The 25421-nt window shown below is 39.4% G+C and overlaps 1 protein-coding gene across 4 annotated transcripts in view; it reads left to right on the top strand.

Moving 5' to 3' along the window:
* Positions 1-25421, top strand: part of TNIK (TRAF2 and NCK interacting kinase) — a 406211-nt gene that overhangs the window by 339446 nt on the left and 41344 nt on the right. For 2 of the 4 annotated variants that reach the window (XM_082458915.1, XM_082458917.1), the window contains 6 exons: positions 792-956; positions 9358-9597; positions 12033-12139; positions 18835-18998; positions 21038-21135; positions 22013-22036. In XM_082458915.1, the coding sequence (XP_082315041.1) occupies positions 792-956; positions 9358-9597; positions 12033-12139; positions 18835-18998; positions 21038-21135; positions 22013-22036 (798 nt within the window). The remainder of the gene's footprint in view (positions 1-791; positions 957-9357; positions 9598-12032; positions 12140-18834; positions 18999-21037; positions 21136-22012; positions 22037-25421) is intronic. The other 2 variants (XM_082458916.1, XM_082458918.1) reach the window with 1 other exon arrangement.

The raw sequence follows: 25421 nt of genomic DNA, 5'->3' as shown, positions 1-25421 counted from the left end.
AGAAAGGAGAGAGGGTTGGAGGAGGGAGAGGAGAGGCGGAGTAGCAAGAATGAATGCCATGTGTGGAGAAACAGGCAGGAGGAGGGTAGAGGGAGGTAGTGGAGCCCAGGCTGGAATGGAAAGAAGGCACTGGGACAGTGTATTCTAGGGAGCCGGGAGAGACACCTGAAAAGAAAGGGAGAAAAAGAGAGAAAAAGAAAATGATGCGGGAAGTCAGTTTAAGACAGGCCATGCTCATGGAGTGAGCTGCCTGAGAGGCCCACTTGCCTATGAGTAGGGCACGTGAAGAAATCAGTGGCACTCAGCTGATCCTCTTGCCAGCCCTCCTGTGTCCTTCCCTGCCCTGTCCCGAGAGTCAGCTCAAAGAAGTTTTCTATTTTCCCCAAGCGATCGTAACGCCCGCCGTAGTTACCTCTCTCCCTCACTGACCCCTGGCTTTGTGACCGATTAGCAGGACGGTGTTCCAACTAACGCACGATAAACTCTTAAGCAGATCCCGAATTCCCAGCCAACGGAATAGCACGAGATAATGGGTGATGGAAGGATGATGGCTTAAGCGTTCTGTGAGTTTTTCATGCTAGTAGTTACTCCGACAGAAAGAGTTTTTTGCAAATTTCTGATGCAGAGCAGATAGGGAGAGCTTCAGCCTTCTAAAGTGATTTGATCAGAGGGGTGCAAAATGGCTGTGCAGGTGACAACAGAAAATCCTAACTGGGAAGTAAATCAGCTTCCATCCATTGAGGCACTCTTTTTTCTTTCTTTCTTTCTTTTCTCATTTTTTTGGCTTCTAGGTAGAAGAACGGTCAAGGCTCAACCGGCAGAGTTCACCTGCCATGCCTCACAAGGTTGCCAACAGGATATCAGACCCCAACCTGCCCCCACGGTCGGAGTCCTTCAGCATCAGTGGGGTTCAGCCTGCTCGGACACCCCCCATGCTCAGACCAGTAGATCCCCAGGTACATCCTTCCTTCATTCCGCTGGCTTTTTTCAACAGGTATACAGTAAAGTCGAATAAAAGCCCAGGGAATTGTAACACAGATTCAGGCATGGGTCCAGCCAAGTCATAGCTTTCAATATCAAATCTCTAGTAAGATAGGAGACCCCACTGAATGTGAAGGGCAGCAGAAAGAGTGAGAAAGAAAAAAGCACCATCCTTAACTTTAAGCCAACCACAAAGTCACTTCTTGGTCAATTGGCCTCTCTGGAGACCCGGAGGAGTTCCTGCCAGGTCAGAACGAGCATCCTTTTAGTTGTAATTACCAAAATTAAAATTTGTGTAGACCTTTCATACGTATAAACTATTATATTATCTTTTGTTCCTTGGGATTTTCGCATGAGCCTGAAACTGGAAAGATTAAATGGACTAGGTTAAGTAAAATTGTGTCTTCTAAGCCAGTGGTTTTCAAAGTGTGGTCACTGGGCCAGCAGCATAACATCACCCAGAAACTTGGTAGAAACGCAGATTCTGAGTCCCACCTCAGACCTACTGGTCAGCAGCTCTAGGGTTGGGGCCCGGCAGTCTGTGGTTTAATAGCCTCCAAGCGATTGTGATGCACTTTGAAGTTTGAGAACCATTGTTTTAAGCTATTTGGAAAAGAAAAGATATCTCCACTTTTAGATAAGGAGGAAGTTTCTGGAAATTTTAAAGGATTTTATATATACCAAAAATGAAATAGGAATTGAAATGAAGTATGAAATTTCATGAAAAATAAAGGTAATATAGATGTTTTCACCCAAATGTCTTAAACTTCCTCCAGGTATCCACCGGTGTTAACACTTCCACAAAATATTCTGAGGTCACCTTTGAAATATGTAATGCTATTTGAACTGGAGTTTAAGAGTAGATACAATCAAGGAGTCTTGGTTTTTAAGTTTGCCTTTAGTATATGAGGTCCAAGATTTTTCAGTACCAGCCAGCTTGGCACTTGTTTTTTTATTTGTATATAGTGAGTCCAGGCCTAACCTTCCATGGGGTACATTTTTTTTTTTAATAGAAATCATGCCAATTATAAACCATGGTTATAAGCAGACTCAGTTTGCAACCATAACTGCTGCAAATTTCAAGGTTTTTTAAATTAAATTAAAATTTTTTTTTACAGCAGGTTCTTATTAGTTATCCATTTTATACATATTAGTGTATACAGGTTAATCCCAATCTCCCAATTCATCCCACCACCACCATCCCCACCCCCCCGCTTTCCCCCCTTGGTGTCCATACGTTTTTCTCTACATCTGTGTCTCAATTTCTGCCCTGCAATCGGTTCATCTGTACCATTTTTCTAGGTTCCACATATATGCATTAATATATGATATTAGTTTTTCTCTTTCCAACTTACTTCACTCTGTATGACAGTCTCTAGATCCATCCACGTCTCTACAAATGACCCAATTTCGTTCCTTTTTGTGGCTGAGTAATATTCCATTGTATATATGTACCACATCTTCTTCATCCATTAGTCTGTCGATGGGCATCTAGGTTGCTTCCATGACCTGGCTATTGAAAACAATGCTGCAATGAACATTGGGGTGCATGGGTCTTTTTGAATTATGGTTTTCTCTGGGTATATGCCCAGTAGTGGGATTGCTGGGTCATATGGTAATTCAATTTTTAGTTTTTTAAGGAACCTCCATACTGTTCTCCATAGTGGCTGTATCAATTTACATTCCCACCAACAGTGCAAGAGGGTTCCCTTTTCTCCACACCCTCTCCAGCATTTGTTGTTTGTAGATTTTCTGATGATGCCCATTCTAACAGGTGTGAGGTGATACCTCATTGTAGTTTTGATTTGCATTTCTCTAATAATTAGTGATGGTGAGCAGCTTTTCATGTGCTTCTTGGCCATCTGTATGTCTTCTTTGGAGAAATGTCTATTTAGGTCATCTGCCCGTTTTTGGATTGGGTTGTTTGTTTTTTTAATATTGAGCTGCATGAGCTGTTTATATATTTTGGAGATTAATCCTTTGTCCATTGATTCGTTTGCAAATATTTTCTCCCATTCTGAGGGTTGTCTTTTCATCTTGTTTGTAGTTTCCTTTGCTGTGCAAAAGCTTTTAAGTTTCATTAGGTCCCATTTGTTTATTTTTGTTTTTATTTCCATTACTCTAGGAGGTGGATCAAAAAAGATCTTTCTGTGATTTATGTCAAAGTGTGTTCTTCCTATGTTTTCCTCTAAGAATCTTATAGTGTCCAGTCTTACATTTAGGTCTCTACTCCATTTTGAGTTTATTTTTGTGTATGGTGTTAGGGAGTGTTCTAATTTCATTCTTTTACATGTAGCTGTCCAATTTTCCCAGCACCACTTATTGAAGAGACTGTCTTTTCTCCATTGTATATCCTTGCCTCCTTTGTCTTAGATTACTTGATCATAGGTGCGTGGGTTTATCTCTGGGCTTTCTATCCTGTTCCATTGATCTGTATTTCTGCTATTCTGCCAGTACCATATTGTCTTGATTACTGTAGCTTTGTAGTATAGTCTGAAGTCAGGGAGTGTGATTCCTCCAGCTCTGTTTTTTCCCCTCAAGACTGCTTTGGCTATTCGGGGTCTTCTGTGTCTCCATACAAATTTTAAGATTTTTTGTTCTGGTTCTGTAAAAAATGCCATTGGTAATTTGATAGGGATTGCATTGAACCTGTAGATTGCTTTGGGTAGTATTGATTCTTCCAATCCAAGAACATGGTATACCTCTCCATCTGTTGGTATCATCTTTAATTTCTTTCATCAGTGTCTTATAGTTTTCTGCATACAGGTCTTTTGTCTCCCTAGGTAGGTTTATTCCTAGGTATTTTATTCTTTTTGTTGCAATGGAAAATAGGAGTGTTTCCTTAATTTCTCTTTCAGATTTTTCATCATTAGTGTATAGGAATGTAAGAGATTTCTGTGTATTAATTTTGTATCCTGCAACTTTACCAAATTCATTGATTAGCTCTAGTAGTTTTCTGGTGGCATCTTTACGATTCTCTATATATAGTATCATGTCATCTGCAAACAGTGACAGTTTTACTTCTTCTTTTCCAATTTATATTCCTTTTATTTCTTTTTCTTCTCTGATTACCGTGACTAGGACTTCCAAAACTATGTTGAATAATATTGGTGAGAGTGGACATCCTTGTCTTGTTCCTGATCTTAGAGGAAATGCTTTCAGTTTTTCACCATGGAGAATGATGTTTGCTGTGGGTTTGTCATATATGGCTTTTATTATGTTGAGGTAGGTTCCCTCTATGCCCACTTTCTGGAGAGTTTTTATCAGAAATTGGTGTTGAATTTTGTCAAAAGCTTTTTCTGCATCTATTGAGATGATCACATGGTTTTTCTTCTTCAATTTGTTAATATGGTGTATCACATTGATCAATTTGCATATATTGAAGAATCCTTGCATCCCTGGGATAAATCCCACTTGATCGTAATGTATGATTCTTTTAATGTGTTGTTGGATTCTGTTTGCTAGTATTTTGTTGAGGATTTTTGCATCTATATTCATCAGTGATATTGGTCTGTAATTTTCTTTTTTGGTAGTATCTTTGTCTGGTTTTGATATCAGGGTGATGGTGGCCTCATAGAATGAGTTTGGGAGTGTTCCTTCCTCTGCAATTTTTTGGAAGAGTTTGAGAAGGATGGGTGTTATCTCTTCTCTAAATGTTTGATAGAATTCACCTGTGAAGCCATCTGGTCCTGCACTTTTATTTGTTGGAAGATTTTTAATCACAGTTTCAATTTCATTACTTGTGATTGGTCTGTTCATATTTTCTATTTCTTCCTGGTTCAGTCATGGAAGGTTATACCTTTCTAAGAATTTGTCCATTTCTTCCAGGTTGTCCATTTTATTGGCATAGAGTTGCTTGTAGTAGTCTCTTAGGATGCTTTGTATTTCTGCGGTGTCTGTTGTAACTTCTCCTTTTTCATTTCTAATTTTATTGATTTGAGTCCTCTCCTTCTTTTTCTTGATGAGTCTGGCTAATGGTTTATCAATTTTGTTTATCTTCTCAAAGAAGCAGCTTTTAGTTTTATTGATCTTTGCTATTGTTTTCTTTGTTTCTATTTCATTTATTTCTCCTCTGATCTTTATGATTTCTTTCCTTCTGCTAACTTTGGGTTTTGTTTGTTCTTCTTTCTCTAGTTCCTTTAGGTGTAAGGTTAGATTGTTTATTTGAGATTTTTCTTGTTTCTTGAGGTAGGCTTGCATTGCTATAAACTTCCCTCTTAGAACTAATTTTGCTGCATCCCATAGGTTTTGGATCATCGTATTTTCATTGTCCTTTGTCTCTAGGTATTTTTTGAGTTCCTCTTTGATTTCTTCAGTGATCTTTTGGTTATTTAGTAACATATTGCTTAGCCTCCATGTGTTTGTGTTTTTTATGGTCTTTTTCTCTATAATTGATTTCTAATCTCATAGCATTGTGGTCAGAAAGATGCTTGATATGATTTCAATTTTCTTAAGTTTACTGAGGCTTGATTTGTGACCCAAGATGTGATCTATCCTGGAGAATGTTCCGTGCACACTTGAGAAGAAAGTGTAATCTGCTGTTTTTGGATGGAATGTCCTATAAATATCAATTAAACCTATCTGGTCTATTGTGTCATTTAAAGCTTGTGTTTCCTTATCAGTTTTCTGTTTGGATGATCTGTCCATTGGTGTAAGTGAGGTGTTAAAATCCCCCACTATTATTGTGTTACTGTCGATTTCCTCTTTTATGGCTGTTAGCAGTTGCCTTATGTATTGAGGTGCTCCTATGTTGGGTGCATATATATTTATAATTGCTCTATCTTCTTCTTGGATTGATCCCTTGATCATTATGTAGTGTCCTTCTTTGTCTCTTGTAACATTCTTTATTTTAAAGTCTATTTTATCTGCTATGAGTATTGCTACTCCAGCTTTCTTTTGATTTCCATTTGCATTTAATATCTTTTTCCATCCCCTCACTTTCAGTCTGTATGTGTCCCTAGGTCTGAAGTGGGTCTCTTGCAGACAGCATATATATGGGTCTTGTTTTTGTATCCATTCAGCGAGCCTGTGTCTTTTGGTTGGAACATTTAATCCATTCATGTTTAAGGTAATTATCGATGTGTATGTTCCTATTACCATATTCTTAATTGTTTTGGGTTTGTTTTTATAGGTCCTTTTCTTCTCTTGTGTTTCCCACTTTGAGAAGTTCCTTTAGCATTTGTTGTAGAGCTGGTTTGGTGGTGCTGAATTCTCTTAGCTTTTGCTTGTCTGTAAAGCTTTTGATTTCTCCATCGAATCTGAATGAGATCCTTGCCAGGTAGAGTAATCTTGGTTGTAGGTTCTTCCCTTTCATCACTTTAAATATGTCATGCCACTCCCTTCTGGCTTGTAGAGTTTCTGCTGAGAAATCAGCTGTTAACTTTATGGGAGTTCCCTTGTATGTTATTTTTCATTTTTCCCTTGCTGCTTTCAATAATTTTCTTTGTCTTTTATTTTTGCCAATTTGATTACTATGTGTCTCGGTGTGTTTCTCCTTGGGTTTATCCTGTATGGGACTCTCTGCACTTCCTGGACTTGGGTGGCTATTTCCTTTCCCATGTTAGGGAAATTTTCAACTATAATCTCTTCAAATATTTGCTCGCGTCCTTCTGGGACCCCTATAATGTGAATGTTGTTGCGTTTAATGTTGTCCCAGAGGTCTCTTAAGCTGTCTTCATTTCTTTTCACTCTTTTTTCTTTATTCTGTTCCGCAGCAGTGAATTCCACCATTCTGTCTTCCAGGTCACTTATCCATGCTTCTGCCTCAGTTATTCTGCTATTGATTCCTTCTAGTGTATTTTTCATTTCAGTTATTGTATTGTTCATCTCTGTTTGTTCTTTAATTCTTCTAGATCTTTGTTAAACATTTCTTGCATCTTCTTGATCTTTGCCTCCATTCTTTTTCCAGGATGAGGTCCTGGATTATCTTCACTATCATTATTCTGAATTCTTTTTCTGGAAGGTTGCCTATCTGCACTTCATTTAGTTGTTTTTCTGGGGTTTTATCTTGTTCCTTCATCTGGTACATAGCCCTCTGCCTTTTCATCTTGTCTGTCTTTCTGTGAATGTGGTTTTTGTTCCACAGGCTGCAAGAATGTAGTTCTTCTTGCTTCTGCTGTCTACCCTCTGGTGGATGAGGCTATCTAAGAGGCTTGTCCATGGGGTACATTTTTATAGAAACTTCTCTTTTAACACACAAACTTCCTCTTTAAAAAGCCCCTAACTTTGACCTTTTAGGGTACTTTTGCCCTGTAAAAGGGGGAAGTAGAGGGAAAACTTATGAAACTCTATTGAAGTGACTAGGAAATGAAAATGTAGATATCCTGTGACAGCTAGTTGGATTAAACATTCTTCAGGAGCTTCAATTTTTGTTTTTATTTTGGGTGCTCTTTTAAAGTAGGTTTGTGTTTTGTACTACATTTTTAAAAAGTTATTTTATTGAAGTATAGTTGATTTACAATGTTGTGTTAGTTTCTGTTTTACAGCAAAGTGATTCAGTTAAACATAAATATATTACATTCTTTTCATATTCTTTTCCATTATGGTTTATCACAGGATACTGAATATAGTTCCCTGTGCTATACAGTAGGACCTTGTTGTTTATCCATTCTATACATGATAGTTCGCATCTGTTAATCTCAAACTCCCAATCCGCTCCTTCCCCAACCCCCTCCGCCTTTGCAACCACAAGTCTGTTCTCAATGTCTGTGAGTCTGTTTCATAGATAAGTTCATTTTTGTCATATTTTAGATTCCACATATAAGTGATACCTTATTGTATTTGTCTTTTTCTTTCTGACTTACTTCACTTTGTATGATAATCTCTGGGTCCATCTATGTTGCTGCAAATGGCAATATTTCATTCTTTTTTATGGCTGAGTAATATTCCATTGTATATATGTACCACATCTTCTTTATCCATTCCTCTGTCGATGGACATTTAGATTGCTTCCATGTCTTGGCTGTTGTAAACAGTGCTGCTGTGAACATTGGGGTGCATGTACTACATATTTGTAAGATAGGCTTTGTTTTCATATTAATACTTAATATATTGAATGATATTTACCCTTAATATAAATTTGATTGGTTACAGTTCTATTCTGGTTGAAGCATAACATTCCACTGAACTGGACTTTGAGAATTTCCTCTGAACCATAATGAATAACATTGCAGGTTTCAGACCCAGGATGGTCTGAAGAGGCTGGGACAGGGCTGCTCCAGGGATAAGACCTCAAGGGCAAGAGGAATGGAGCCAGGCTGGTGGCGGAGGGCTGTAGAAATGCTCCCCAGCAGTCTGGGCACTGAGATTTCAATCCAAAGAGGGTCTGGTAGGTCCCTTGTACAAAGCAGATACTAGATTAATGTTTGTGGAATTAACAGTTTAATTTAGAAAGTACTCTAGATGTTTTCCCAGCCAAGATTGACTGAGCACCTTCACGTGCCAGGCACAGTGCTAGACTCTGAGATAGGAGGTCAGACATGGCTCTTGTCTCTGAGGAGCTTACCTATGTGATGGAGGGGGACTCAGGCTCACATGAGCACAAACAGTGAAGTGTGAACAGTGCTAATGGTAAAGGGTACTCTGAACTCTAGATGTTCATGATTTGTCTTAAAAAGCCGCACTTCTGCCTAAAGACTACATTTCTTCCCTGCATGAACAACATCAACACATGTCAAATTGTGAGACTTACCACAACTCTAAAAGAAACGTCCTGGTGTCAAGAGATATATAATATCCTAGCTGGTAAGAGCCAGTTCACCAGAAAGCAGGATAGTGTAGCAGTTAGGCTGTGGGGTTACAATACCGGAACTACAATTAAGCATATGTGTGGGTTACATTCCAGGCTCTGGCACGTATTAACTGTGAAATCTAGGTTGTTACTTACCCTCTCTAATCCTTACATTCTCATGAGTAAAATGAGGAAAATAATTGTGTCCATCTCATGGTGGATTTAGTGAGTTCACAAGAAGTAAGATGTTCAGAGCAATTCTTGTTTCACAGAGCACTCTCTGAAGTCAAAGTTAGGAGGTTGAAAGGAGGAAGTTTGTAGCATTAGAAGAGAAGTGCTTGTAAATATATTGTATTGCTGCTCAATAAATGTTCACTAAAAATCATTATCATGACACTTATTTCACTGACTTCTTAGCAGTCCCAAGTCAATCATTTAACTCTTTGCCAGGAACCCTGGTGCAGCCCTCCAGCTCTAAATGGGAAATTCAAGAGGGCTTTGAAAAGCATGCTGCAGAGAACTGTGATGGGCTCTGTGTACTCCGTTTCTTTCTCCCTGAAATTTTATTTTCCCTTCCCCTGAGTGAGGTCCTAGCTGATCTGCTTTTTCTTCTAATAACACTGCTGTGATGTTGGTTTGATGCTTAGATCCCACATCTGGTAGCTGTGAAATCCCAGGGACCTGCCTTGACCGCCTCCCAGTCGGTGCACGAGCAGCCCACGAAGGGCCTCTCTGGGTTTCAGGAGGCTCTGAACGTGAGCTCTCACCGTGTGGAGATGCCACGCCAGAACTCGGATCCCACCTCTGAAAACCCGCCTCTCCCCACTCGCATCGAGAAGTTTGACCGAAGCTCTTGGTTACGACAGGAAGAAGACATTCCACCAAAGGTAATATTACTGGGGTTTTTATCAACATCACTATCATCGTCATCATTGTTTGTTATTATTATTATTATTACTATTACTATTACTCTTATCATTGTTATTACCCCTGTTCCAGACCATTCATAGTATTGAAGAACCTGGCACCAAAGCACCGTCCCTTCTCACGTTTGTTTTGGTCCCTCCTCATTCCCAAGATAAGACTTGGATTGTCGTTTATCATTTCTGATCTCCATTTTCCCCAAAGAAATGGAGGCTCAGGTAGACTGAATGACTTGGAAGCATATATCCTGTATCCAGAATTAGAACTCGCAACCCCAAGCATTCCAAACTGTTCTTTTAACTATCCATCTTAAGAAATAGAATAATATGGATATTTTCATCGATGACTTAATCTATGTCTAGACAAATTTAAAATTTCCAGATTAAAAAGTAAAGAATTTTTTTATTCCTATTTTTAATAACCCAAAGTGAAAACAGGTTTCAAATGTCCAGAAGATAGTAATGCTCTTAGAATATTTTAGTTGGCTCCACTTAAGGAAAGCTCCTTCTAGGCCAGGTTATAATTTAATTCCAGCCTTAATTGATTACTGAGGATTAAACTCTAGGGTAAAATGACCAGCCATTCCACTGGTTTGGTTTCATTTGTTTTGTTTTTGCCTATACCAAGTTGTTGTACATTCCAAAAAATGTCCTAAAACGTGGCCATGCATCTCACTACAGACAACCTGGAAATATCAAAATACTGTAGAAATTTTTGCATCAGATTCTTCCCCGTTCAGGATTCCCCTTTCTCCTGAACTCAGCATAAGAGCTATGACAAATGGAATGTCCCACAATTTCCGGAAATCGATGCCATTGTTGATTCCAAAAAAAAATAAGACCTTTTTACCCAATGATTTTCAAATATTTTTCCTCATTTTCCTCTCAGAAGGATGTTATACCAGGATTTCCATTATTTTGAAAATGAAATTAGCTGATAATGGCTCTTTTGTTGTTGTTCTCATCTTGTGGAAGCAGAGATGCCATCAGAAAAGGTTACTTATGGAGCAAAGTTCAATCTGGAAAATAGGATGGGCAGAGGAGCAGACAGGAGAGCTAGGGAAACATTTGACGTTATTGGTCCACTCTCTAAAAACACGCAGGCACACACTTATATCTCTGGGAGAAAAAATTGAGATCAATACAAAGATTTTAGGTTTTAATAATTCATTAGACTCTCTCTCTCTACAACTATTTCAATTGACCAAGTGCAAAAGGAAAAATAGTGATAGTAATATTTAATTTGAGCAGGTGGGAACACTGATTTGGTTATTCTGCTTCACTTCACTGACTCATCTTTCTAGGTCTTTATCTTAAAATGTATTATAATAACCATTAAGATCCGTATTAGTGTTAAATATCATTTAATATACTAAACATAATATTAAAACAAAGCATAATTTAAAAATACCTAGTACAAAACATAAACCTACTTTAAAAGGGCCTCCAAAAATAAATAAAATTTGAAGCAGCTGATGAATGTTTAGCCCAACCAGCTGTCACAGGAGATGTACATTTTCATTTCCTAGTCACTTTTCATAAAGTAAGTTTTTCCTCTACTCTCCCCTCATGTTGGACTCCTTTGGTGCACTTACCAGTATTTGATTTCATTAGAAAATGTTTCATAACATGAGGCATACTTGAATTCTACCTTAGGCCCTTGACAGATAAGCTAATGATACGTTTTCCTACTGTACCTCACAGTCTGACTGATATTCACATAGTTTTTTGAAGACCTTCTAGTATTTTCAGTATTAGTCCTGTTTTGTATTACGTTTGCAAATTGACCTTCCAAAGTTCAGAGCTGGCGGTTTGTTTTTAATTAGAAATTGCAAGTTGATTAGGAAGTGGAACCGTTCAGGATCTCCTGCAGTAGTTTTTCTGAGCTCACTAACATGTGGCTTATGTCCTAAGTTCTAGCCTGATACCCTAATTTCTCACCAGATTTCATAATTTCCTTACCTGTTTATCAGTTGTATTGTGAGTTAAAAATGGAACTCGGTTTATCCGGATGTCTCATCAGATGCAATTTCCAATGATCAGCTGAGTTAATGATACCCCAGAGAAATTTCTGATATCCACCACTCTTGTGCAAACGAAGGAAATCAATTATTTTAGCCCAGTGAATCAAAATAATTCACTTGGTCTGTTTCTAAATTTGTTTTTAAAATTGAGCACCTTGTACTCCCTAATGGTGGCTGAAATGTGCCTCATTGCCTTTCGTTTGATTTTGTTTAGGGAGTTAAATATTTCTTTGAGAAATGCAAGATGTTTCTTTCCTGTTTCTGATAGTTCTGTATCTCCTGGCAGATCTTAGGAAAGGAGTAGGCTGCTTTTCAGGCAGAACCCTGCGGTAGCTATTTTATGGAAAATATTTCTGAATTCTGGTTTTCTTTCAGGTGCCTCAAAGAACAACTTCTATATCCCCAGCATTAGCGAGAAAGAATTCTCCTGGAAATGGTAGTGCTCTGGGACCCAGACTAGGATCTCAACCCATCAGAGCAAGGTAAGGGAAGGAAGATGGGTAAGTTGAAGGGAGAAGTCCCCACCTACCATTGTCATTGTTGCTTTCCTAAAAAAATGTCTTTGTTCTTTTTTCACTTCAGAGGCATGTTGGCTGGCCACCCAGACTGTAAGCTTTGGTGGACCAGACACATGTCTTTTATTTCTTCAGTAGCCTTTCACAGAAGTCAGTGTACAGTGAGGGCTCATGAATGAACGAGTCAGTGAGTCACAGAGTCAACGAATGAATCAGCCCAGAATCCAACCAGGTTTACCTTACTTGGCAGTTTTGTAAATGTGGGAGTAAGACTACACATAGAAGTCTGGGTGCAGCGCCCCTGACCATTACTTCAGAGACCGTTTCATGAAGCCAGCCAAACAAAATGGCCTGATCTGAGATGATTTTAGCATCAGGTCAAGAAATGTGCCATGGGAGCTATTGAGACAGTACAAAGTAATTGCCAAAGAAATGCTGTAGCCACCAGCTGCAGAACTTCCCTAGTCTGGCAAATTACAGAAGAACTAGTTCTCATGAGGAGATCACCTCTGGCATTAAGGAACGTCACTGAAATACCGTGATGTTCCCACTGTTGCTCTGTGCTCTCCTAGAATTGTCTACCAACCCTGTGTATTCCTACAGTCAGGAAGTTGCATCCATCTACTGGTTGGTGTCGAGGTCTCAAGAGAAGAAGCTGGAAAATAAACAATATCCTTACAGTATCTGAGCAGATTTTATGTGGTAACAGATGCTGTTTGCTGCTATAGTTCATCAAGCTTCCCTCAGATTTTTCATGAAGAGTACACTCCTTTTTAGGATCAACTGAAATAGCAAATGGCCTCTGCTGAGACTATAAAAAGGAACTTGGGCAGGCTGTTGTATCCGTCTTCATTGTGTTCATAAGAGGACTCTTGCTAGTCAAAGAGAAGGAGAGGGGCTTCCCTGGTGGCGCAGTGGTTGAGAATCTGCCTGCCAGTGTAGGGGCCATGGGTTCGAGCCCTGGTCTGGGAAGATCCCACATGCCGCGGAGCAACTGGGCCCGTGAGCCACAACTACTGAGCCTGCGCGTCTGGAGCCTGTGCTCCGCAACAAGAGAGGCCGCGATAGTGAGAGGCCCGCGCACCGCGATGAAGAGTGGCCCCCACTTGCCGCGACTGGAGAAAGCCCTCGCACAGAAACGAAGACCCAACACAGCCAAAAATAAATAAATAAATAAATAAAATAGGTTGCCGTTTTAAAAAAAAAAGAGGAGAGACTGAAAATGAAGGTTATGACTATTTTTACAGATCCTAAAATAGGGAATGCTTTTGATCATAAAGCTTTCATTTTCCTCTTGCCATGAAAAGCCTTAGGAAGGGGTCAGTCCATAAATAAGATGGAACTGCACTAAATACATTCATCCCTTGAGGGCAAAGAAGCTAGCTCATCTGAGTGGAGTCATCAATGAGCAATTTTTGTCCAGTGACTCGTCAGGTTCACGCTGAGCTGGTGCTGTGAGCAGCTGAGGAAGCCTGGAGCAGACTGTGACCAGGGAGCCAAAGGAATGTCAGCCTGGATTGCCGGCCTGAACTTTAACAGTCCCCCTCTTCGAGCAGTGATAAGCCCCCAGTTATCAGTGCTTCTTGCTCATTTGAACCCTGCCTTCAAGGCTGTGTTCATTAGATCAGTTGTTTAGAATTTTAGTTGCTATAGATCAAGCATCATTTCAACTTTAAATCTTTTTCCCTCTCTCAACCGTAAAGAAAGAGAACTGTCATTCTATAGCCAAATAAAAAGCAACTCTTTGTTCCCTCTGAAATGTTATTTTAATGACATTAAGGCCCTAAGATAACTGGTGTTTGATGGTCAGTGGTTTGCAAAACATGTGCTTTTCCCTTGGAACCTCTTAAACATTGTACTTTTTACAAAGAATGCAGACCTTGTGAAGACAGCTAACGTTTTTCTGCTTACAGAGAAGGTAGAGAGGAAGTGAGCTAAGAGGTAATAATTACTTACCTGCAATGAAAGTCAGAGGCATCGCAGGGGAGGGGGAGGATGGAGAATCCCTATCTCTGCCTTGTGGAACAATCTGCCCAGCAAGCCTGTCCCTTGCTGTCACGTATCTCTAAGTGACCAGCATTTAAGATGTGAATCAGACTTTGCAACTCTAGATTGGATTGCATTTTAAAACGTTTTGGGATTTGGCATATTTACTGTGCTAGAGATGGCTTTAGTTCACCTTTGTTGCATAATAAAGCGTGCCAAGACATAGTGGCCTGAGATAGTAACGATTTATTATTGCTCACAATTCTGTGGGTTGGCTGCAAAGTTGTTCCGCTGGTCTCACCTGGGCTCGCTTATGCAGCTGCACTGAGCTGATAGGTCAGCTGTACCTTCACGTGGTCTTTCATCCTGGGCTTCTTGACTGTTTGGTGATTTCAGGACAACATCCCAAGAGGGAAAGCCCCAATACACAAGCACTTTTGAAGCCTTTGCTTCTATCATCTTTACTGATGTCCCATTGGCAACCACAAGTCACACGGCCAAGCCCAGAGTCAGTGTGTAAAGGAAATACACAGGGGCACAGACAATGGGAGACGTGATTCACGGGCGGTGGGAGCGGAGTGAGAGGGAGGCTGTTACTGAACTTAGAGACTGTCTTATTTTCTATTGGTTCTAATAAAGTCCTCATAGTTATTTTTGTACCATTTGTCAGACAACTGCCCATCTGTAAAGCCATAAAAAAAAGGGTTGCTTTTAAATATTTTGTCCTTTGCAATACTGTATAGACTCCCAAATGCCTTATACTGCCTTAAATGTCAAGGTGAACAGTTGAGTTTAAATCATGATTTGATTTGTTCATTTTTTAAACTTCTGTTTTAAAACCTTCCATGCACTTTAACATTTAACTTTGATTCATGTGTTCTTTTAAAGCACATTAAAATTTGATTAAACAAGTACAGAGTATGAAAAGATTTAAATTAATCCAGTAACACCCAGTCAAAACCCAATGACTAAATGCTTAATTTCAAAAAATAATTCTCCATCCCATCCCAAACCTGTCTTCTTATGGCTTGTTTGTTCTCATTTGCTATGTCATCAAAGAACAAAGTAAAATGAATTTTGGTGGGCAGCCAGTTAATTATAGACTTGGCCCTAGTATTTAGGCCAAGAAATCACTTTGTAGTCCTAATTTTCTGTTTTGACTTTTTTATATGACTCAAGTAAATGGAATAATTTTCACTTTACTGTGTGTTTTATAGACCAAACAGCATTCTCTGCAGGATGGCAAATGTCTGAGCTAAAAGTTAGCATTTAAAGAAATCTATATGAATGTTTTCACGTTTTTACACATTTGGATCTGAGTAGGCTCAGTTCATATATGAACAAGGGAAATCTGTTATTTCATGGAATTCTTCTAAGATTGATCCCCTCTAAGAACATTTATCTCAGCCCCCTTGGCCCCTAGGCCAGACTAAATTACAACATAATAAGGAAGAGAAAAATATGAACAGTGTGACATTTTCTCAAAACACTCATATTTTACCAAAAAAGCAAATATGGTAGAAACGCATTTTAAAGGTTTCCCTCTTTCTATGTGTGGTTACATAGAAACTAAACACTTCTTTCAGACTCCAGCAGCAAAAATAGCACCCTATTAAGATCGGCGCCCACACTGGTTAGCTCCAGTTGGAGGGGACTTGTACTAACAAGGCCCAGGTCGGGGATTTAATGCCCATGGGATCCAATTAACTTCACACTGAAAGAGGCCCTTGAGCCCCAGTCAGAGATGCAGGTTCTTCCCGGCTGGTTCTGCTGATGCCCAGGCCACTCTTTTATGCCAGGACAACCCTGGCCTGGGCCTTATCATCTAACATGGCAGAAGCCTCCTATCTGGTCAGCCTGCCTCCGTCCTGACCAGTCATTCATAAGCCGGCCCTGGGAGGCCCATGTTCTCTGCCAGACTTTAAGGCCATTGCTGCATAAGCCGCCCATTTCTTCTGATGACCCACTCTCCCAGGGTTTCCTAACGCAGACTTGGTACCCAGTCAGGGTGGCGTCCTCTTTACATCAACAAGCCCCAGGAAAACCCCAGTCGATGTCTGCTCACACTCTGCCCCCACCCCTCTGAAGCCTAATCAAGTCCTGTCTCCTTCCTGACACCACTGTTGACCGCTCCAGGCTGCATGCCTTGTTTCCTAAACTCCAACACCATTTGCAGATGCTCACACAACATATGGAGTTTTGCCTTGCTGGCTGTTGTCTCCACTGCACCTGTCTCATCTCTAGGATTATGTTGTACCTTGACTGTCTGCCCTGTGACCTGTACTCTCCTCCATCCCTCAGACTGGTCCACTGGTCTCACAAAGCAGGTGTTTAATAGAAAGGTTTTGGTTAAATGATCAAAGGAGTGCTGTATTCGAGCAAAGAGCTGGATCCTGCTACCACACCACAGCTGCCAGGGAAAATACTCAGAACTCACTGAACTGTATTCTTTTCATAGATTTTTTTTTTTCATACAAAGAACACTACATTACATCTCCACAAAATGAGAGCAACCACCAAGAAACCTTAGTATGCCCATCACCCTTGACCCGTAATATAATTTTTAGAAAAAATATTTTTAGAATTTATTAATTATACATAAATAATTCTTGACCACTACTGTTTAATGAAAGAGGGCAGTGGGGAAGAATTCATTATTTGGGAATGAAAGGAGATAGGATTGTTTCTTTTTGAAAAAAAAATGAAAAATTTGAAAGGTGGCGTATTGCAGAAGTTATCACACATTTATCATTTTAGGTACTCTCCAAACAGGCGGGAGGGTATTTCCATTATGGATCCAAATCTATTTCAATCAATTAAATGCTAGCAGTTTTCACAAAAATAATTACTACTCAAAGGAGTGCCATAAAAATATCAAGAATTTTTTAAGTTTTCCTTAAGTTTACCAGCACTCACTTCTGCAGTCAGTTTTACTGTTAGGTTGACTTAGCAACCCCTTTACCATAAAAAATTTAAGAGGTGAATATTGTCATAAATTCTACATTTGTATGATCAAAATTAATAAATTATGAGGACATATTTTATTTTCACATGTTTTCCAGGACCACCAGCATGTCTTCTAATAACCCAATATTTAAGAATTTTTGCAACTCGACCAAATATTTTCGCCAAATACGTTACTGCAAAGCAAGACTCTTGTGTTTTCAGAAAGAAATTATTTGCTTTTGTTGCTGCTTTAATGATGCCATTTTGTGGCCAGATTTTAACAGACCAAACTGCAGGTGTCTCAAGGGAAGGGACCGTATTATTTTCACATTTATACATGAAGCATCTGACACCCAACACAGTGCAGAGTACCTGTTACCCACTTGATATACTCCTGAAATGGGCAGAGCAAAAGGAAAGCATAGAATTACATTTTTTTAATAACATCTTTATTGGAGTATAATTGCTTTACAATGGTGTGTTAGTTTCTGCTGTATAACAAAGTGAATCGGCTATATGTATACATATATCCCCGTATCTCCTCCCTCTCGCGTCTCCCTCCCACCCTCCCTATCCCACCCCTCTAGGTGGTCACAAAGGACCGAGTTGATCTCCCTGTGCTATGCAGCTGCTTCCCACTAGCTATCTATTTTACATTTGGTAGTGTATATATATCCATGCCACTCTCTCACTTCATCCCAGCTTCCCCTTCCCCCTCCCCGTGTCCTCAAGTCCATTCTCTACATCTGCGTCTTTATTCCTGTCCTGCCCCTAGGTTCTTCAGAACCTTTTTTTTTTTTTTTTTAGATTCCATATATATGTGTTAGCATATGGTATTTGTTTTTCTCTTTCTGACTTACTTCACTTAATTTTTAAAAACTGCACTAAAACAACAAAATACAATTTTTTACAAATTAGTTAGCTGTTCATAATAAAGCCTGGTAAGAATTCAGTGAGATGGATTGTCTCATACAGTTCAGTGAAAACTGGCAGTATGTTTATACATTCACATACGTATATATGTGCACATACATACCTAAGTTCATGCCCTTCCACCCAAGAATTCCAGTTCTAGGAGAGATGTGATTGTGAATATTTGTATGCATCTAGATGGTTATTTCACTTTTATGTATAATAGCAATGTATTGGAAGCACCTAACAATAGAAGAATGGTTGAACTAATTTATCTATATAATGGAATACTATGCAGCTATTATTGTTTTTAGAAGCATAAGAAGCTGCTCACAATGCAGTCTAAAGGGGAAAAAAGCAAGATGCAAAATTGAATATACAGTGTGCTTCCATACATACAAAAGAAGAAAGACTAGAAGATAATATTCCACCCAGTAAAATATAGTTGAGTATCTCGATTCAGAGGTTGCATACATTGCTTCCTTATTTTTACCTTGTAATATTTTCAAGTGTTTTACAATGAGAATAGGAAAAGGGGTTTAAAAGAAAGCCTCCTTTGAAGATTCACCATTTCAGAGCTAATACGTTCGGTGTGATGACCCAAGAGTTAGGTCATGAGTTCTTCCCATCCAGATGCAGAATCTGGCCAGGAGCTCCACAGAGGATAGCATGACTGTCATTACCATTGACCCCTGTAATGCAAGGGCATATAAGTACTCTCTTTACCCCTTTGTACTGGGAATGGGACTGGACTATGCTTGTGTCTACCAGAGCCAAGGTCTTGAGAGTGTAATCTCTGTGCTCTGCTGTCCATGCAGCAACCCTGACCTCCGGAGAACTGAGCCCATCGTGGAGAGCCCCTTGCAGAGGACCAGCAGTGGCAGTTCCTCCAGCTCCAGCACCCCTAGCTCCCAGCCCAGCTCCCAAGGAGGCTCTCAACCTGGGTCACAAGCAGGATCCAGCGAACGGACCAGGGTTCGAGGTAACGCTTTCCCCTACCTTTCCAGGACAGCATTCCCTGAGGAGGAGAGCCATGCACAGGGAATCAGATTACTTCCCGACTTCTGTGACTTCTGGCCCTGGCGTGGCCACCACTGTGTGTTGCTGAAGAGCCGCTTAACTGCTCTCAGCCTCAGTCTCCTTAGGGGAGTGGACCACCATCCCCAGTTATATGTGTGACATCAGTGTGGACTAAATCCTTTCTAATTGCAGATACCGGTGTTCTCCAGGGAGATCACAGAATATTGGTCTTATTTGAAAATGTAGTCATCAGTCACCTGAATTTCCATTTCCATTTGATTGATTGGTTAGAGTTTCATGGACCCCCAAGTATCCTCTTCCCCTTGTGTCAACTGTGTTCAGAATATAAGGTATTTTTCAAAGGGAAAGTTAATAAAGGCTAATGTAGAATAAATATACACTTGAGAGAAGATATAAAATCTACGACTTAAAAAGTATACTTGATTCTTCTGGGTTTTCCTATTAGAGAGGTAAAAATTAGCCTCTCTGACCATTTAATTCAAGTCATTCTTCATTGCTTAGTTTTCATTAATGAGGAAGCTTGTGAAAAACATTAATGTGTCCAGCTAATTATACACGATAACCTATTGTTTATAGCTAATCAAAATGTACTCTTTCTGCATAATCTTCTTCAGAAGATAATTTTGCCTCCAAGTAATAAAGACCGGTATTTTTTTTTAAGTGCAATTTGGAAAACACGTATAAATTACTCTGCCTAATGAAAACCACCAGTTCTTTATTCTCTCTTAGCCTCTTCATTAGACACAATCATACTTTACCTCCTAATATTTCTTTGAGTAAACTCACTGTACGTCTGTTTTGGAAAGGTCGATGTCAGACGTGCAATGCTTGTGTCTATGAATTGGGATAGGGACTGGCCTGCGGCTGCCCCATGTGCAATCTTCTGACATCAGTGGCACCACCCAGAGCTATGTATACTTTTGTTGCCTTGATCCAGATGTAAAGTTACTGACTTTGGAAAACTACCATTCCCTTACCTTTTTTCTATTCATAAGCAACTTAATTTGCTTAGTTACAGCAAATGCTAAAGAAAACCAAACTTAGGTATACCATTATAATTCTCTGATCTGGTTCAGGTTTAATTCTTATCTTCTTTCCTTTGGCCTTTAGTTTTTCTGGGTTAAAAGCACTCATGTCCCTGGTGTATCCCTACCCAGGAAAGACCACTTTGAAACCAAACAAAGGAATCTCTCCCACCTTAGATTGCTTCTTCTCTACCTATAAGCTCATAAATCGGAGGGATGCTCTTCAATTGTAGCTGTCAGGCAGCCCTCCCCCAGCCCTTGCTCTATAACCTCTCTTCTAGGGCCCCTTCCCCTTTATCACCAACACTCTCCTTCCTGCCCTCACCCTAGACAACTCCCCTTTCCTCCCCCCCCATTTAAAAATCGTTCCTCCAAATAAAACAGGTTTCTATTTTTTTCTACAACATTTTGTCAGAAAAACTTATCCTGATGGGTAAGTGGTAAAAGAAGAAATCAAACATAGAATGCTAACTCAGAGGCTGGTTTAGTATAATAATTGAGAATAGGACTTTGAGAAATCAGACAGAATCCCAGGTCTGCGCATAACTTCAGTGTAACCTTAGGCTAGTTGTGTCATCTCTCTAAGTCTGTGTTCAACTGTCATACAGGAAAACAGTGCCACGTCATTGGGTTGGAGCAAGGATTCAATGAGACAATTGACATAGAAAGCGTTTAGCACTAAGCCTGACACAAAATTAGTGCTCAGTAAATGGCGGTGCTGGCTAGTTTTTCTTATTATTACCAGTGACCTCCAGGTTATAAGACTAAATGTGTGTGGCTGATTTTGTTTGCCTGAACATTGACTGTTTTTTCACGGATGTGCTTGAGGATTTGCTTAAGTGAATGAGGTGTCCGCTGAGTCATTTCCAAGGCTGACTCACCACAGAACTCCAGAACTTGAGCCAGCACCTTCTGACGGTCTTTATCTTTCTTGGCCCTCTGTTTTTTCCTCTAGCCAACAGTAAGTCGGAAGGATCACCTGTGCTCCCCCATGAGCCTTCCAAGGTGAAACCTGAAGAATCCAGGGAAATTACCCGACCTAGTCGACCTGCTGTGAGTGCTTTTCTCTCAAACCGTTTTGAACTCTTTTAATTTCCCAGAGAACCCGCAGGATAAAGTAGCTGGGGATGCACTCATGACTGTGAAACAAAAAATGTTGCGATTAATAAGAACAGATGCTAGAAGCATCTGGAAGGAAGTCATACCTGATTAGGAAAGAAATGAACAGATCTTGGATTGCTTATCTGCCTTTGGTTATTTTGCTGATCATTAGCACTATGTTACAGAATAAAACAGGAAGAGAAATAACTCACATTATTCCATAATTTCTACTCAGCAGCTTTAGCAAAAAGATGTTGAAAGTAACAATTAAGAATATTTGGGCACTTTCTATGGATTTCTCTTGTATATTCTGGCCTTTTCCTATATTATTTTCCACATGAATTAATATTACAATTTTTCTGCTGCATTTCTGCCGCTCTAGGACTGTATTTTCTAGACCAAAACTTGATAAGCATGGTCTGATAGGGGGCTGACAACCTGAAATCTATAGCTTCATTGCTGTAACACGTCAGACCCCAAATAGCCTTAAAGAAAGAAATAAGAGCATGGAGGCTGAAATTTGAAAGTTGGAAATTAATTTGGAATGAGTTACTATCCACTTATTTTATTTAAATTTTCCAAGAATCTTTTCTGTGAAATGGATGTGAAGATGTTTTCGTTTACTTTATTTTTTTACATTTTAAAGTAAGGAAGTACAGTGAGGGTATCAATGAAGGGCATTCACACCATTCTGGGTTGAGGTTCTTCTTGCCCTTTTGCATTTATCAGTTGTGTACTAACAATTTCCATTTTGTGTCTAACCTGCTGCCTTTCTTCCGGCTTTTCCCCCTCCCGTGGATTCTTCTGGATTGGTTTCCTCTTATCTCAGAGCTATAAGAAAGCTATAGACGAGGTTAGTATTACCTTTGCTTGGTCATGCTTTCACAAGATGTAACTATAAACTGACTTCCTGAGGCTGATGATATTCAGAAAGGTGGCCAATTGGATCACAGATTAAAGTTCATTCCTTTGGAGTGATCTGCTGGGAGGAGAGCCCTTTCACAGACGCCAGCCTGAACCCCTCAGACACTGTGTATAGCTCCAGAGACCTTCCTTCTAGCCAAAATGTCACTTTTCCAATGTTCCAGTCTAGCTAAAGATAAGCATCGGTGCTTTGTTATTGGCACAGTTTCTCATTCTAGTATCTTCCAGTAGCAAAACCTGAGCTTTTAACCTGCACTCGCCAGCCTTGCTAGGGGATGGCAGTTTTACTAACAAAGAAAAGAGACATCATTCTAGGATTGTCCAAATTTATAGTGTGTGATTTGTGAACAAGGAGTTACTGGGTATTGTTAGATTAATTTGTGGGACATTAACTACAGCATCAGCAGCAACGTCAACTTTAGTTAATGAATCCTGGCGAGTTAAGTAACTTTATTTCCTTATCTGTGGTGACATTTTTCCATTAGAAAAATATATGGCTTTGCCAGTCTTAAGTAGCTTGCTAAGAAGGATGACTGCCTCACTGCTCTTTGTCAGACCTGCGTGAATACAGCATAGTGGAGTTGTTTTGGAAGAGAGAGACCTTCTGCAAAGAGTCCTAACTTCATGGAATCTGAAGGCTAGCATTATGGCTTTAAGGCTGAGCACCGTTTTTGTGAAATGATACGGAAAAAGCACTGGCTTTGGGAGTGAACAAGCTGCATTCAAATTCTGGCTGCCCCAATAAATAACTGGAGGGGCCAGTCTCACGAACTCTCTGGGCCAGTTTCCTCATCTGTAAAATGGGGATAAAAACGCCTGCCTTTCCTCGCTCACAAGATTGTTTAGGTTCACTCAAGATCATGAGTGCGAGAGCATTTTCTGAAGTGTGAAGTGCTATGTAAAGCCAGGGTCTGAGGCGTGGAGCTATTCTGGTGGGAGAAGCATGTTTCTATGTGTCTGATCTTTACCAAAAAGCATCACTTTTTCAGAATTATGACCGCCTCACCATTCAGAGTGATTTAGAAAGTCATTATCATAGTTAAAGAATTATTGCTTATATATAAAAAAAAAAGATTCTACATGTCTACAGTGTGTGGATGGCATTATAGAAAGAAAAAAGGGAAATGTTTTTAATTGCTCTGTGCTACAGCCTTGCCCCTTCTCCTCACGAGAGTGAGAAGGACAGGGATTATCACAAATGTTATCAGTTTTCTCCCAAACAGTCCTGGTGCTCAGGCTGCCAATAAAATGGTCGCGTGTGTGCACAACCGAAAGTTTCCTCTTATGAGTCCAGAAATTAGCTTGGAGGTGGCTGTCATGAGGGAAAGGGCTCCCATGAATTTCATCTGGTTAACCCAGGATACTTTAGGCTTTTAAAAATTGCTTTATTTATTTCAGGATACTCTAGCACACTGGACAGAGATGAGAGGTAGGCAACAGAGGTAGAAATAATTGAGGGGGTGAAAGCTGTACACCAAAATCTCTAGAGCCATGGATGACTGGAAAAAGCCCTCCAGGTGATTCTTCTAACCCTACCCCTTGAGTATCACTGATCCAGGCCACTAAAAACACAGGATTCCTTGGTTCTACCTAACCCAGTGGTCCTCAACCAGGGATAAGTATCCCCCCCCAACTCCCCTTCCCTTAGGAGACATTTGGCAAAGCCTGGAGTCAGTTTGGTTGTCACAACTTGGAGGTGGGAAGCGGTGCTACTGGCATCTTGTATATAGAGCAGAGAGTTGCTGCTAAACAATCTACAATGCACAGGAAAACAACCTACAATAGAGACTTATCCACCCCAAATGTCAGTAGTGCCACAGTCAAAAAACCTTGAGCTAAATCTCTCTCCCATCTCCATTCCTAGGTTTTAAGATGGCTTCCGTCTCCCGTGACTGATATGCCATTTAGATAACCCAAGTTTGAAATGAACAGTCTTAAAATGCCAAAAACATATTGCTTATTTTTGCTAATTTAATGATTTGAGTTCCATAAAAGTCAGTCTGGGGGAGTGTCCGTGCATTTGGCATTCCTTCCTATGGAATACGAGATTGTGTAGCGTCGTCTGTGATTATTTAATACAACTCTCCAAAATAAATATTCTTTTTACTTTAGCACAATTAAATAGATGTCATGAAGATTAGATACATAAGCAAACACTGGCTTTACCACCACTTTTTTATTGTATGTAGAAATCTGACAAATTCCAGAGCACATCCATAGGCTGGACAGAACTGGAACAAAGTTTTCTTCCCTCAGTTGAAGATATCAAAGTCAAGTGACTTCCCCAAGTCATATCTTTAGATTTCCTAAAAAGGAAATGAATTATTTTAATATGTAAAGAAAAAAACAACTTTAAAATTTTTAACTATTATTTTAATAGTTTAAAAAATTGAACTAAAATTTGCATAAACTATATTGTTTTTAAAAAGATACCCAAAAGAGCAGCTTTTAAAGCAGAGTATGCATAATTGTCAGATTAAATAAGCCTTTTTGAAAGAAAAATTATATCAAGTTGATTCTAAAAAGTGTTACATGAAACTATCTTTACTCAGTAGTCAAAAAGCTTAACATTTTGCCGTATTTCTTTTCCAGTTATACATTCTCAAATATTTTTATTGTAAATAGCACTTTTTTTCTCTTTTTAATACTTTTTAGCTCCAAGCTTGAGACAGTCAAGCAATAAATTACCACAAAAACTCATTATATGGAGAAGATTGGTATTGTCAGAAAATAAAGCATATGAAAATGGATCTGAACGCAATGGTGTCAATTTTAGATCATGTCTATTTCCTATAACTTTGCTATTGTAAGTTCTTCCAGGGTGGATGGATAAGGAACAAAACTTCAGCTAAACACACAGACTATGGGCAATGGAAGATTAATTTTCTTTGGCTGGGGTATTAGTTTTGAGTTACTCACTATTGGTACCTTGGGATTTTCATATATGTCTCACCTGCCAAGCTGTTACCAATTAAACTTAAAAGAAATTTGCAGTTATTTCTAAAGTTTCAGGAAAGATAGCTTTTTAATAACACAGAAACCAAAAAAAAAAAAAAAAAACCTCTAATTAAAAGTGAAATTATAAAGCAGGTCAGAGCTTTAAAAGTGTTCCTAAATACAGTGTTTGGAGAAATTCAGGTGATTTTAACAAGTGAGAGTTACTTTAAATCATGGGCTTTGGACCAGCTAAATATTTCTAAATAGTTTTGATTTTTTAAAATCTTCTTTGTCTTGCTTTGAAATGTCAGCGATAAGGAAAACCAACCCATGGGGAAAATGTATTATTAATTTAAATAAATCATAGTTAATATTAT

The sequence above is a fragment of the Balaenoptera physalus genome, assembly GCF_965194825.1.
Source record: "Balaenoptera physalus genome assembly, chromosome: 4".
Classification (NCBI taxonomy): domain Eukaryota; kingdom Metazoa; phylum Chordata; class Mammalia; order Artiodactyla; family Balaenopteridae; genus Balaenoptera; species Balaenoptera physalus.
This window is presented reverse-complemented; position numbering and strand designations above follow the sequence as displayed.